This window comes from Hakea prostrata, chromosome 10 (assembly GCF_041222555.1).
Source record: "Hakea prostrata isolate BN-2017 chromosome 10, UWA_Hpros_2, whole genome shotgun sequence".
NCBI classification, from domain to species: Eukaryota; Viridiplantae; Streptophyta; class Magnoliopsida; order Proteales; family Proteaceae; genus Hakea; species Hakea prostrata.
The window spans coordinates 41,370,703-41,385,201 of record NC_142609.1 but is presented as its reverse complement, the minus strand read 5'-3'; the positions used below and the strand labels follow the sequence as shown (position 1 = coordinate 41,385,201).

General features: G+C 37.3%; 2 protein-coding genes across 3 annotated transcripts; both read left to right on the top strand.

Moving 5' to 3' along the window:
* Positions 1 to 843: 843 nt before the first annotated feature.
* On the top strand, positions 844 to 5,999 carry LOC149003040 (cellulose synthase-like protein E6). The gene is made up of 8 exons (XM_089137922.1): positions 844 to 1,501; positions 2,496 to 2,823; positions 3,476 to 3,616; positions 3,940 to 4,071; positions 4,158 to 4,374; positions 4,471 to 4,694; positions 4,840 to 5,187; positions 5,279 to 5,999. Exons 1-8 carry the CDS (start codon positions 1,200 to 1,202, stop codon positions 5,822 to 5,824), a joined length of 2,238 nt encoding a protein of 745 aa, XP_088994048.1. The 5' UTR covers positions 844 to 1,199; the 3' UTR covers positions 5,825 to 5,999.
* Positions 6,000 to 9,066: 3,067 nt separating this feature from the next.
* Positions 9,067 to 13,959, top strand: LOC149003039 (cellulose synthase-like protein E6). Of its 2 annotated transcripts, XM_089137920.1 has the most exons (9): positions 9,067 to 9,195; positions 9,339 to 9,666; positions 10,675 to 11,002; positions 11,456 to 11,596; positions 11,934 to 12,065; positions 12,152 to 12,364; positions 12,468 to 12,692; positions 12,804 to 13,151; positions 13,246 to 13,959. In XM_089137920.1, the coding sequence occupies exons 2-9, from the start codon at positions 9,362 to 9,364 to the stop codon at positions 13,789 to 13,791; spliced, it is 2,238 nt and encodes a 745-aa protein (XP_088994046.1). In that variant the 5' UTR covers positions 9,067 to 9,195; positions 9,339 to 9,361; the 3' UTR covers positions 13,792 to 13,959. The 2 variants fall into 2 exon arrangements, with proteins under 2 accessions (XP_088994046.1, XP_088994047.1); XM_089137921.1 differs by lacking the exons at positions 9,067 to 9,195; positions 10,675 to 11,002 and having other exon boundaries at positions 9,399 to 9,666.
* The last annotated feature ends 540 nt before the right edge of the window (positions 13,960 to 14,499 follow it).

The following is a 14,499-nucleotide window of genomic DNA, read 5'->3' as shown; positions in this document are numbered from 1 at the left end:
ATTCTAACAATCACATCGAAAAAGAAAAAAAATCATAGAAGCATTAGAACAAAAACAATCACTTTCTAGTTGCAATCTAAACCATAAAAACAAAAACGAGGGAGATTGAAACAAAAAACTTAAAAGAAAAACAGGGAGAACTTGCAATGTTGGAGAGTTGCAGCATTTGGGGGGAAGAACGATTGGGATTGTCTGTTTGGTTCAGCAATGGTGAAAGAATCGACAGAGTTGAATGGCAAGTGGATGGCACCAAGCCTCGCTCACTAAAATACAGCAGCTAGGGTTCACGCCAGTTAAGCAACATCCAAAATCTAGGGTTCTTTCAGAGGATTTTTACCATTTGATTGTAGAGGTGCTCTTTCGTCTTCCCGCTTACGATTGAGAAGAGGAAAACGAAAAGAGGATTTTTTATATTTGGTTTCTTTGGTTTAAAACAAGCTGATCCTATGGTCTAGGTTAAAGCCATTAAATCGAGTCAGTACCACTTAAAAAAAGTTTTGTTATTCATGCTGATAATTCATAGATTAACAAACATTAAAAATTTAATCGACATGCTGTCGGCGTGCCTATGTGCCTGCTCCCAGCAATCCTGAGGTGTTGCCTGCAACTCAAAAAAAATTTGTGATGCCTATTAGTATCATAATGTCACCTAAAAAAAATACAATAATAAATATATTCTCATCCAAAAGAGGGTTCATTGAGTGGTTTTCTTTTTTTGTTTCCTTCTTCTTCTTCTTTTTCTTCTTTTTCTTCTTTTTCTTCTTTCAAAGAGCTACAAGACAAAATCAAATGAGCCACACTATTGACCTATAGCAATAATAGATATATTGTCCTTTTTTTATGTACAGGCAGAAATAGAAATAGAACACCTAATTGCAGAAACAGGAGAGATAGTACATTCTTCCAAGGAGGAACAGTTTAGTTGGATTTAGCCGAAGGACTTGGAAGCAAAAGAACTACTGAAAGACACTGAACCGAGTAACCCTGTTCTGGTTTTCAGTTTTTTGTTGGGTTTTTCATTTTAAGATTTTATATTCTTTTTTCAAAACCTGAGCAGCTACTGTATTATAATATCTGGTTTTACAGACTTTGAATCTTGAGTTTCTACTGGATGGAGTTTGTCTGAACACCTATGGTTGTAAAAGAGTGTCCTTTCTTCCATTTTTATCTGTAGCTGTATTCTTGAGAGCTATAGAGACATGGGGTTTGCAGAAAAAGGAAGCAGGGAAGAAGATGTTCATCCACTGTTTGAAACAGTAGAGGAATCAAAGGGAAGAAGAATAGGGTACAAGATATTTGCAGCAAGCATCTTTCTGGGAATAGTGATGGTATGGGTTTACAGGGTTTCTCATATCCCAACAGCAGGAGCAGGAAGATGGGCGTGGCATGGATTGTTCTTAGCAGAGCTTTGGTTCAGTTTCTATTGGATCATCACTCAATCTGTTCGCTGGAACGTTGTTCATCGTCACACCACCTGCTGCAAGGAAACTCTTTCGCTCAGGTAACCAACCTCTCAAGCTACCCGTCTTTGAAGTTCTTCAATTTCAAACTTTCTTCTTTCAAAAATAGAAAAAACAAAATCAAAACTTTCTTCATCTAAGCTTATCCAGATCCAATACCAATTCTGCAAAACAATAATGTTTTTATTATTATTTTTTTTTTTTTTTTTTTATAATGTTTTTCTTGCCTTATAGTTTCATGGCGATAGGTGAAGGTGCGACACGTATAACTGTCCAACTTGGAAAATATTATCTTTGACTTTGTGGCTATCGAAAATTATCATAATTTAATTGAAGTACTAGATGTGTCTTTTTTTTTCTTTTTTTTTAATCCTTTTTATCCAAATACTAGATCTAGGTCCCGTCTAATGTCGATTGGTCGTTTTATATGGTCCTCTTACTCTCTTCTACCACATGTTTAAACAGTTTAGATCTTCTACTTTGAGGTCTATGTTTTCTCTCACACTTTTCCATTGCATGTTAGTTTTGGTTTTTCTTATTAAATTCAAACATATACCTCTTAATATGTGGTGGAGAGTTGTAAGGAAAGCTCAGACCTTTACTCAGACCCCTACCCTAATAGATAGAAGATCCCAACCCATGTTTAGAAGGGGGTCCAGCTCTGAGTACTGCTGATAGTGCTTCAACAACCTTATGGGGGGGGGGGGGAGGGCGATGAAAGGCTACTTCAATGACGGAAAGAGCCGAAAATTCAAGAGGGAAAAGCGGAATAGAGGTGAATCTCCCCTCGTAATCATGAGGGGAGTACTGTCTTCTACTCCAATGGATAGAGGATCCCAACTCCTAACAAGATAGACTAGAGATGGATCATTTCTCAATTGAATAATGGAGGGGGGGGTGAGGGTAGTGCAATTCTCTACCTACAATTCGTGAACAAGAAAATCTTGCTAATCCCTCTCTCTTTCTCTCTCTTCGGAATTGTTGATCTCTCTTTTATTAACAGTAGTATGCTTGTTAACATAACATTTGAAGCAGATATGAAGACAAACAACTTCCAAGCATAGACATATTCGTGTGCACAACAGATCCGGTGATAGAGCCACCAATTTTGGTGATAAACACTGTGTTATCTGTAATGGCATGTAACTATCCACCCGAGAAATTAAGTGTTTATCTCTCTGATGATGGAGGCTCTGACCTAACATTCTATGCTCTCTTAGAAGCTGCTCGTTTCTTCAAGCATTGGATACCTTTCTGTAACAAGTTCAAACTGGAGCCCAGATCACCTGATGCCGTTTTTGTTAAAGAAATCTTCGAATCCAACAGTGATCATTTCTCCAATGGCGAATGGCTGACCATGAAGGTGATCATCTCCTCACATACCACTTTCGTTTTGTTGTCAGGTTTTAATGCACGTTTCGATATCGGATATTGAGGCAAATCCAGGTATGAATTTCATGTAATGAACAAGTTGGGATTCTACTAAGACAGAAGAAATTTTCCAACTCAGCAACATGGTTGGATTATTGACACATAATCATAATCATTTTTTTTAATAAATTAATTGAAATAAAATTAACACTATTAGTTAGGGTACTAAAATACAAAATCTTGCTTTGAAATATAATACATGTTAATAATTCAACTATGTGGGTTGAATAATTTTCTCTTTATGTCGATAGAGGATCCAAATTCATACAAATTAAGGTTTTCTTTCTTTCCTTCTATATTTCTTTCTTCTTCTTCTTCTTCTTCTTCTTCTTCTTCTTCTTCTTCTTCTTCTTCTTCTTCTTCTTCTTCTTCTTCTTCTTCTTTCTTTCTTCTTCTTTCTTTCTTTCTTTCTTTCTTTCTTTTCTTTTTTTTTTTTTTTTTTTTTCTTCTTTACAGCTCTCTATGTATAGGAGAATATGATTTGGGCAATAAACTGATAAAGCCGGTTGAACCATCCCTTCCTTTGTCTTGTTAATTCTGATTACAGCTTTCTCTTGCTCTCTTGATGCTTTTGTTTCTTTTAGGAGTTGTATGAAAATATGAAGAAAAGGGTTAATTTGGCATCTGAATTAGGCAGAGTTCCTCAAGAAGTGAGGGAACAACACAAAGGATTATCAGAGTGGAACGCTCGAGTAACTAAAAGGGATCATCATACCATTCTTCAGGTGTTTCATTTCTGTCATTTGTCTTTATAATAATAATGATAGTTTTTGTAGATCATGTTATCAGTCCGAGTCTAGATCTTCTATCTTTCAAGATAGAGATCTGTCTTCCTCGCACACTTTTCCATCATATTAGGCGTAAAACTCACGTGTGGGCTCCCTTGAAAGTCTCACATCAAATATAGAGAAGTGGACTTCACCCTAATATGCGGTTCAAATATTTGAGAGGACCACAGGCCTTTACCTTGACAAGATAAAGGATTTGGACTCCATCCGTTATTAGAGCAGAAGGGATAACTTTCATTTGTTATTATTGTATGTTCCAGATAATAATTGATGGAAGTGACCCAAATGAGGTGGATATCCAAGGAGTTCCTTTGCCAACTTTGGTTTATTTGGCACGCGAGAAAAGATCACAATATCCTCACAATTTCAAGGCTGGCGCCATGAATGCCTTGGTAAGCAAATTTGAACACCTCTAAATTCAAGAGCTAGGGTTTCCTCGTTGCTTATACTTGTTAATTGTTTTGCTTTTGTTTTGAAGATTAGGGTGTCGTCAGAGATAAGCAATGGGGAGATCATACTCAATGTCGACTGTGACATGTACTCAAATGATTCAGGAACACTGAGAGATGTTTTATGCTTCTTCATGGATGAAGTGAATGGTCATGAGATATCATATGTACAGTTCCCACAGAAATACTATAATGTCACAGAGAATGATATTTACAGCAATACAAATAAGGTAATCAATGAGGTGAGTAATAAAAAAGTAATATCCGATCAACATATGTTTAAGGTGTCAGATGGAATACTGATAAGTTTACTTGATTTGCTGCTCTGTTCTTTGTCAATAGTTGGACTTGCAGGTGTAGCTGGATTTGGTGGGGCTCTGTACTGTGGCACTGGGTGTTTTCATAGGAGAGAGGCACTTTGTGGAATGAAATACAGTAGTGAGTTCAGAGGAAAACAGAAGATAAAAATTGAGAGGAAGAAAGTAAAGAGTAGCAAACAAGTAGCAGAGAAATGTAAACCACTGGCAAGCTGTACCTATGAGATGGGTACCCAATGGGGAAAGGAGGTAGCTTCTCTAGCTTCTCTCACACATTTGAGTCTGGAATTCCCCACCTCAACCCCTCTCTCTCTCTCTCTCTCTCTCTCTCTCTCTTTCTTTCTCTCTGATCACTAGATAAATTGCTGATGTGCTTATGGAATGGATATTACAGATGGGGTTGATGTATGGGTGTCCAGTAGAGGACATAATAACAGGCTTGGCAATCCAATGCAGAGGTTGGAAACCCATTTATTACAATCCAGAGAGACCTGGCTTCTTAGGAACTGCTCCAACCACACTACTTCGACATCTGGTACAATACCAGAGATGCTCTGCAGGGATGTTTCAAATTTTCCTATCTCAGTATTGTCCTTTCCTGCATGGGAAAGGAAAGATAAAACTAGGGCTCCAGATGGGTTACTGTGTCTACTGCTTATGGGCTGCTAACTCTCTGCCAACACTCTACTATGTGTTTGTCCCTTCTCTTTGCCTCTTCAAGGGCATTTCCTTGTTCCCAAAGGTAAAGCTGAACCTCTCTCTCTCTCTCTCACTCAGACACAACAAAGTGGCATATCTCTAATTAATCCCTGTTAATCTGGTGATGCTTTCAGATGTCTAGCTTATGGTTTCTACCATTTGCATATGTATTTGTGGCCAACAATGCATACAGCCTAGTTGAAGCAATGTGGTGTAAAAACACAGTAGAAGAGTGGTGGAAATTACAGAGAATGGTGTTGATTCGGAGGGTGTCTTCATTTCTATTCGGCTTCATCGACACCGTGGTCAGGCAACTGGGTTTTTCGGAAACAACATTTGTAATCACAGTGAAAGTAGAAGAAAAGGAGACATTCAAGAGATATGAGCAGGGACTTTTTGAGTTTGGAGCCACCTCTCCTATGTTTACTATCATAGCAACAGTGGCTCTGTTCAACCTCTTCAGCCTTGTGGGGGGAATGAAGAGGATAATTATGGCTATGCAAATATCAGCTCTGGAAACTTTCGTCTCAGAAATTGTTATTTCTGGGCTTGTGGTTGCCATTAACATCCCCATCTATGAAGCACTCTTCATCCGCAAAGATAAGGGACGCATGCCTACCTCCACTACAATTACATCGCTTGTTTGTGCTTCGTTGCTACTCTTCGTGCCTCTGTATTAGATAAAATGGCATGCTACTTATCAGCTTCCTTCATTTTTGGAGAACTCTAAATAAGCTTGAGAAATTGTAACATAGATACATATAACTGATCCATAATGCCCTGTAACATCTGCTCTCTTTCTTTAAGGGAGCTATTTGGCTTTCCTTGCAATTCAAGACGTTGGTTTAATTCTAAAGGCATGATGCTTTGTCTGACAATTGCACATATCCAAAAAACCATGAACCTGTATTAACTCTACAGTCTATACACAATAACCAAATCCACTTAACTCCTGTATAACATCATCAAAAGAAAAACAGTCACAAACCAGTGGAGCCCCAACAGCAAATTGAAGAAGGAAATGGAAGGGAAGCAGACCTCAGCTTCACATAGTACCCAACCGGTTAGTACACACAAGATTATAAATACAATAAAGCGTTTTGTCTTCTCTTTCAACAATAATGATGCGGGATCTGCTTTTATATATCAAAGATCGAAGGAAAATATGGCAAGAAAGCAAGAAGTAGGATAGAGAAGGTCCAGGGAGCTCTGGAGAAGAGAGAAATTCAAGAAAAATGTTGGAAATTTTTGGAAAATTTGGCGATAATTCACAAAAAATTGCCAATATCTCGGCGATTATTTGTTGGTTTCGGTTTCGCTAGTGAAAAATATCGCTAAACGTCACTAAATTTCGACGGATATTCGGCAAAATGTTTATCCATGGCAGTACCCAACTAGTAGAATTAGGTGAACTTTAATAATTAGCAACTTGCTAGCGCATTGTTGACCTAAAGGTTGATAATGACAGAAGAAAATGGGTTACATAAGCTTCAATAGCCTCATTAGTTATGAACATTTGTTTCATTCAACTTTATTGGATGTCTTCATAAAAATAATCATAAGCAGGTGTTTGATTAGGATTGATAACTAAATGGGTAATTTTTAGATGGAATCCCTAAAGTCCAGCCTAAGTTAGATTCGATTAAAAAAAAATACCTTTTAAGTTTGACTCTTTTGTAGTATTGCCCATTTATCTTGAGGGATTTAATGATTCCAAAAAAAAAAAGTTGACATTCCATTTGCTTGGTAAAACATCCATTTATCAAAAGCTAGTAAATTTACTTGTCTAGTCCATTTTTTATTCTTTTATTTTTTTTTGGAGGTTGGGGTGGGGGGGCAAAGAGGGAACTTGTCTTAGTCCATCAATGAACTAAAAGTTGATATTGATTGATGAAAAGTATGTAAGCTTGAAAAGCCTCATGAGTCATAAGCACGTGTTTCGTTCTAATTTTATGGATGTTTTCATAAAGACAATCACAAATGTATGTTATAACTAGGATAGATAACCAAATGGGTAATTTTCACGTGGACCCCGAATATTTACCCTCAACCAGATTCGATCGAAACAATTTACATTTTACATTTGACCTCCTTAGTATCTCCAATCTTTCTTACTAGTTTGATGAAGACCAATAAGCAAAAATGACAATGCACTTATGTGGAAAAGCTTCAATTTTTCAAAAGCTTGAAAATTCACTTGTCCTCTAACCATTATTGAACTGAAAGTTGGGAATAATGGAGCAAAAGGGGTTTATAAGCTTGAAGAGCCTCATGAGTATGAACATGTGTTCTGTTCTAATTTTATCAGCTAGATACTATCGAGTTCTAATTTATCAGCTAGATACTATCGAGTTCTAATTTTATGAACATGAGGCTCTTAAATCTTGTTACTTGGATACGGTCAATTTGTGTAGCAAGTTGGATTAATTTGGTTGCAGCTTATTCATCCAAAAAAAAAAAAAATTTGGTTGCAGCTGATACTGGTTAAGCCTTCCAAATAATTGGGATCCAATCTTCCAACAGGGGGTAGTTACTCAAGATGGTTGTAAGCTTCATGCCTTTATTTTGGGCAGAACTTAGTCCTGGATTAGTCCTGTCAGGATTCCTCTAGTTACATCCTCCTCATTGTAAAAAATTCCTACTGCTTCAACCATTGTGTGTTTTTGCTTATTAGGCCCCAACAACATCTCATTTGTGTTGTTAGGGATTAAATTAAGGATCCAACACACATTAACAGAGTGCCACTAGTGCCACTACTAAGTGGCAAGTCACTGTATACCCTGCAAATACACGGATAATTAGAGCATATATTAAGAAACAGTCTCAATGGGAAAAATGATTGAATGATTTCATATGAGAAAACCTCAAATATATATGCAGCATACATCCCATGTTATTAGGCAACTATGAACAATAAAATACAAGCCCATATAAGGCAACATAGAAATACAATACATGGAAATGTTTGTATGGAAATGATTTAATACAGAAACCTTATGTAGCCAAAGCCAAATTAGGATATTAATGAAATGGAAGGATGAGATGATATGGAAAGAATTCAAATGTAAAGAATGAAGAATGGAAGGAATTCAAATGAGAGGAGTGATGAATGAAAAGAATTCAAATGAGAAGATGAAATGATATAGAAAGAATTCAAATGAGAAGATTAAATTATATGGAAAGAATTCAAATTAGAAACAATTAGGGAAATGATGAAAAATCATCCTTATCACGCCTAATAGCATAGGCAAGCCTCAAAAGTTGGGCTTCTTCTACATTGTGGGTGGCAGGTCAAATATGGTATCCATTTATTAAGATAATTCATGGCAACCAAAAGTTTAGGTTGTATGTTCTGAAATACTACATCATTTCTAATCTTCCAAATACTCTAGCAAGTGATTATGAAAATTGACATAAACCAACTTAACAAAGGTTTGTCCAACTATGATTGAAAATAAAGACAAAAATTAATAAACTCCATTTGAGGGATCATTTCCATTCGTAACCCTAATGGTCCTACAACCCAAGCTCGCTGAGATCAAGGACAATCAAAAAAAAGATGTCAAGTTGATTTGCTACCACTGCCACACAGTATACATATAGGATTAGCTTGGGTCCACTTAGCCAATTGCTCCTTAACTGGTATCCCAGCTTTAACAAAACGCTAAAAGAACATTTTAAATTTTAAGGTGTAATTTAAGCTTTCAAATGAATTTCCACCAAGTGCTTATTGCCCTCATAATCTCACCCAAAAAAACAGCATATTATAATAATAAAAATATTCTCATCCAAAAGAGGGTTAATTGAATGGTTTTTTTTTTCTTTCTTTTTTTTACAACACTATTGACCTATTACAATAATAGATATATTGCCCTTATTTTATGTACAGGCTGAAATAGGACACCTAATTGCAGAAACAGGTCTTATAAAAAAAAAATTGCAGAAACAGGAGAGATAATAGAACAGTTGGATTTAGCCAAAGGACTTCGGAAGCAAAAGAACTACTGAAAGACACTGAACCGAGTTACCCTGTTCTGGTTTTCAGTTTTTTGTGGGGTTTTTCATTTTAAGATTTTATATTCTTTTTTCAAAACATGAGCAGCTACTGTATTATAATATCTGGTTTTGCAGACTTTTAATCTGGAGTTTCCACTGATGGAGTTTGTCTGACATTTCTTCCATTTTTATCTGTAGCTGTATTCTTGAGAGCTACAGACATGGCGGGGTTTGCAGAAAAAGGGAGCAAGGAAGAAGATGTTAATCCACTATTTGAAACAGTAGAGGAATCAAAGGGAAGAAGAATAGGGTACAAGATATTTGCAGCAAGCATCTTTCTGGGAATAGTGATGGTATGGGTTTACAGGGTTTCTCATATCCCAACAGCAGGAGCAGGAAGATGGGCATGGCTTGGATTGTTCTTAGCAGAGCTTTGGTTCAGTTTCTATTGGATCATCACTCAATCTGTTCGCTGGAACGTTGTTCATCGTCACACCACCTGCTGCAAGGAAACTCTTTCGCTCAGGTAACCAACCTCTCAAGCTACCATCTTTTAAGTTCTTCAATTTCAAACCTTTTTCTTCCAAGAATTGAAAAACAAAATCAAAACTTTCTTCATCCAAACTTATCCAGATCCAACACCAATTCTGCAAAACTATTATGTTTTTTAGTTTTTCTTGTCTATAGTTGATGAAGGTGACGATCAAAAATTTTCATGGTGATAGGTGAAGGTGTGACACGTATATCTGTTCAACTTGGAAAATATTATCTTTGACTACTTTGTGGCAATCAAAAATTATCATAATTTAATTGAACTACTAGATGTGTCTTCTTTTTTTTAAATCCTTTTTATCCAAATGCTAGATCTAGTTCTCTCTAATTTCCATCGGTGGTTTTATATGGTCCTCTTAGTCTCTTCTACAGTTCTACCACATGTTTAAATAGTTTAGATCCTCTACCTTAGAAGGTTTATGTTTTCTCTCATACTTTTCCATTGCATGTTAGTCTCTGGTTTTTCTTTATTGAAATCAATCGTAGATCTTTTAATATGTGGTGGAGCATTGTGAGGAAAGCTCAGACCTCTACCCTAACAAATAGATGATCTCAACCCATGTTTAGAAATGAGGATCTACCTTTGAGCACTTGAAAAGTGGAATAGAGATAGATCTCCCCTCGTAATCATGAGGGGAAGACTTTGAGGGGAATACTATTTTCTACTCCTACGGATAGAAGATCCCAACTCCTAACAAGATAGACTAGAGATGGATCATTTTCCAAATGAATAATGGAGGGGTGTGAGGGTAGTGCAATTCTCTACCCACAATTTGTGAACAAGGAAATCTTGCTAACAAAGGTGGACCCTTTCTCGAATGAATAATGGGGAGGGGGGGGGGGGGTGAGGGTAGTGCAATTCTCTATCTACAATTCATGAACAAGAAAATCTTGCTAGTCCCTCTCTCTTTCTCTCTCTCCGGAATTGTTGATCTCTCTTTTATTAACAACAAGATGCTTGTTAACATAACATTTGAAGCAGATATGAAGACAAACAACTTCCAAGCATAGACGTATTCGTGTGCACAGCAGATCCAGTGATAGAGCCACCAATTTTGGTGATAAACACCGTGTTATCTGTAATGGCATATAACTATCCAATGGAGAAATTAAGTGTTTATCTCTCTGATGATGGAGGCTCTGACCTAACATTCTATGCTCTCTTAGAAGCTGCTCATTTCTCCAAGCATTGGATACCCTTCTGTAACCAGTTCAAACTAGAGCCCAGATCACCTGATGCCGTTTTTGTTAGAGAAATCTTTGAATCCAATGGTGATCATTTCTCTGATGATGAATGGCTGACCATGAAGGTGATCATCTCCTCACATAGCACCTTCCTTTTGGTTGTCAGGTTTCATGCACGTTTTGGTATCGGATACTGAGGCAAATATGGTATGAATTTCATCTAATGAAAAAGTTGGGATCCTCTATTCACACATAAGAAATTTTCCAACCTAGCAACATGGTTGGATTATTGACACGTAATCATTCTCATGTTTTTTTTAATAAATTTAACACTATTAGTCATCCGTACTGAAATACAAAATCTTGTTTTGAAATTGAATACGTGTGAATAATTCAACTATGTGGGTTGAATAATAATTTCTTTATGTGGATAGAGGATCCAAATTCATACAAACAAAGGGGTTTTTTTTCCCAGCTCTGTATGTATAGGAGAATATGGTTTGGGCAAATCATCCCTACCTTTTTTTTGTTAATTCTGATTACAACTCTCTCTCTCTCGTTGCTTTTGTTTCTTTTAGGAATTGTATGAAAATATGAAAAAAAGGGTCAATTTGGCATCTGAATTAGGCAGAGTTCCTCAAGAAGTGAGGGAACAACACAAAGAATTCTCAGAGTGGAATGCTGGAGTAACTAAAAGAGATCATCATACTATTCTTCAGGTGTTTCATTTCTATCATTTTGTCTTTATAATAATAATATGATGCTTTTCATAGATGTTATCAGTCCGAGTCTAGATCTTCTATCCGCCAAGATAGAAATCCATCTTCCTCTCACACTTTTCCATCACATATTAGGTGTAAGACTCATGTGGGCTCCACTGAAAGTACCTCTTCTAATTCATTTTTATCAAAATATACAGAAGCATGCTTTACCCTAATATGCAACTCAAAAATATGAGGGGACCACAAGCCTTTACCTGACAAGATAGAGGATTTGGACTCCATCTGATATTAGAGCCGAAAGGATAACTTCATTTGTTATTATTGTATGTTCCAGATAATAATTGATGGAAATGACCCAAATGAGGTGGATATCCAAGGAGTTCCTTTGCCAACTTTGGTTTATTTGGCACGCGAGAAAAGACCACAATATTCTCACAATTTCAAGGCTGGCGCCATGAATGCCTTGGTAAGCAAATTTGAACACCTCTAAATTCAAGAGCTAGGGTTTCCTCGTTGCTTATACTTGTTAATTGTTTTGCTTCTGTTTTGAAGATTAGGGTGTCGTCAGAGATAAGCAATGGGGAGATCATACTCAATGTCGACTGTGACATGTACTCAAATGATTCAGGAACACTGAGAGATGTTTTATGCTTCTTCATGGATGAAGTGAATGGTCATGAGATATCTTATGTACAGCTCCCACAGAAATACTATAATGTTACAGAGAATGATATTTACAGCAATGAAAATAAGGTAGTCAATGAGGTGAGTAATAACAAAGTAATATTCGATCAACATATGTTTAAGAAGGTATTAGATGGAATACTGATAAGTTTACTTGATTTGCTGCTCTGTTCTTTTTCAATAGTTGGAACTTGCAGGTGTAGATGGATTTGGTGGGGCTCTGTACTGTGGCACTGGGTGTTTTCATAGGAGAGAGGCACTTTGTGGAATGAAATACAGTAGTGAGTTCAGAGGAAAACAGAAGAGAAATATTGAGAGGAAGGAAGAAAGGAGCAGCAAAGAAGTAGCAGAGATATGTAAACCACTGGCAAGCTGTACCTATGAGATGGGTACCCAATGGGGAAAGGAGGTAGCTTCTCTCACACATTTGTTTCTGGAATTCCCCATCTCAACCCATCTCGATCTCTTCTCTCTTATCATTAGATAAATTGCTGATGTGCTTATGGAATGGAAATTACAGATGGGGTTAATGTATGGGTGTCCAGTAGAGGACATAATAACAGGCTTGGCAATCCAATGCAGAGGTTGGAAACCCATTTATTGCAATCCAGAGAGACCTGGCTTCTTAGGAACTGCTCCAACCACACTACTTCAACATCTGGTACAATTCCAGAGATGGTCTGCAGGGATGTTTCAAATTTTCCTATCTCAGTATTGTCCCTTCCTGTATGGGAAAGGAAAGATAAAACTAGGGCACCAGATGGGCTACTGTGTCTACTGCTTATGGGCTGCTAACTCTCTACCAACACTCTACTATGTGTTTGTCCCTTCTCTTTGCCTCTTCAAGGGCATTTCCTTGTTCCCAAAGGTAAAGCTGAACCTCTCTCTCTCTCTCTCTCTCTCTCTCTCTCTATCTACACAACAAACTGGCATATTTCTAATTAATCTGGTGATGCTTTCAGATGTCTAGCTTATGGTTTCTACCATTTGCATATGTATTTGTGGCCAACAATGCATACAGCCTAGTTGAAGCAATGTGGTGTAAAAACACAATAGAGGGATGGTGGAGATTACAGAGAATGGTGTTGATTCGGAGGATGTCTTCATTTCTATTCGGCTTCATCGACACCGTGGTCAAGCAACTGGGTTTTTCGGAAACAACATTTGTAATCACAGCGAAAGTAGATGAAGAGGAGACATTCAAGAGATACGAGCAGGGAATTTTTGAGTTTGGTGCCACTTCTCCTATGTTTACCATCATAGCAACAGTAGCTCTGTTCAACCTTTTCAGCCTTGTGGGGGGAATGATGAGGATACTTATGGCTATGCAAGTATCAGCTCTGGAAACTTTCGTCTCAGAAATTGTTATTGCTGGCCTTGTGGTTGCCATTAACATCCCCGTCTATGAAGCACTCTTCATCCGCAAAGACAAGGGACGCATGCCTACCTCCACTACAATTACATCGCTTGTTTGTGCTTCGTTGCTACTCTTCGTGCCTCTGTATTAGATAAAATGGCATGCTACTTATCAGCTTCCTTCATTTTAGGAGAACTCTAAATAAGCTTGAGAAATTGTAACATCGATACATATGACTGATCCATAATGCCCTGTAACATCTGCTCTCTTTCTTTAAGGGAGCTATTTGGCTTTCCTTGCAATTCAAGACGTTGGTTTAATTCTGAAGGCATGATGCTTTGTCTTACAATTGCACATATCCAAAAAACCATGAACCTGCATGTATTAACTATACACAATAACCAAATCCACTTAACTCCTGTATAACATCATCAAAAGAAAAACAGTCACAAACCAGTGGAGCCCCAACAGCAAATTGAAGAAGGAAATTGAAGGGAAGCAGAGCTCAGCTTCAAATAGTACCCAACCGGTTAGTACACACGATTATAAATACAATAAAGCGTTTTGTCTTCCATCAAGAAGTAGGAGAGAGAAGGTACGGGGAGCTCTGGAGAAGAGAGAAATTCAAGAAAAATGTTGGAAATTTGTGGGAAAAAAATTGTCAATATCTCGGCAATTCTTTGTCGGTTTCGGTTTCGCATGTGAAAAAATACCGTTAAACGTCACTAAAATTCGGCGGATATTTGGCAAAATGTTTTTCTATGATTGTACACAACTAGTGGAATTAGGTGAACTTGAATAATTGACAAGTTACCGGTGCATTGTTAATCTAAAAGTTGATAATGACAGAAGAAAAGGG

Excerpts from the sequence above, each read along its gene's own strand:
- LOC149003040 (XM_089137922.1), top strand. The coding sequence starts at position 1,200 with ATGGGGTTTGCAGAAAAAGGAAGCAGGGAAGAAGATGTTCATCCACTG. Across the intron at positions 4,072-4,157 it reads CTGGCGCCATGAATGCCTTG|ATTAGGGTGTCGTCAGAGAT; the intron begins GTAAGCAAATTT and ends TTTGTTTTGAAG. Across the intron at positions 4,375-4,470 it reads TAAGGTAATCAATGAGGTGA|TTGGACTTGCAGGTGTAGCT; the intron begins GTAATAAAAAAG and ends CTTTGTCAATAG.
- LOC149003039 (XM_089137920.1), top strand. The coding sequence starts at position 9,362 with ATGGCGGGGTTTGCAGAAAAAGGGAGCAAGGAAGAAGATGTTAATCCA. Across the intron at positions 11,003-11,455 it reads ATGAATGGCTGACCATGAAG|GAATTGTATGAAAATATGAA; the intron begins GTGATCATCTCC and ends TGTTTCTTTTAG. Across the intron at positions 11,597-11,933 it reads ATCATCATACTATTCTTCAG|ATAATAATTGATGGAAATGA; the intron begins GTGTTTCATTTC and ends TGTATGTTCCAG.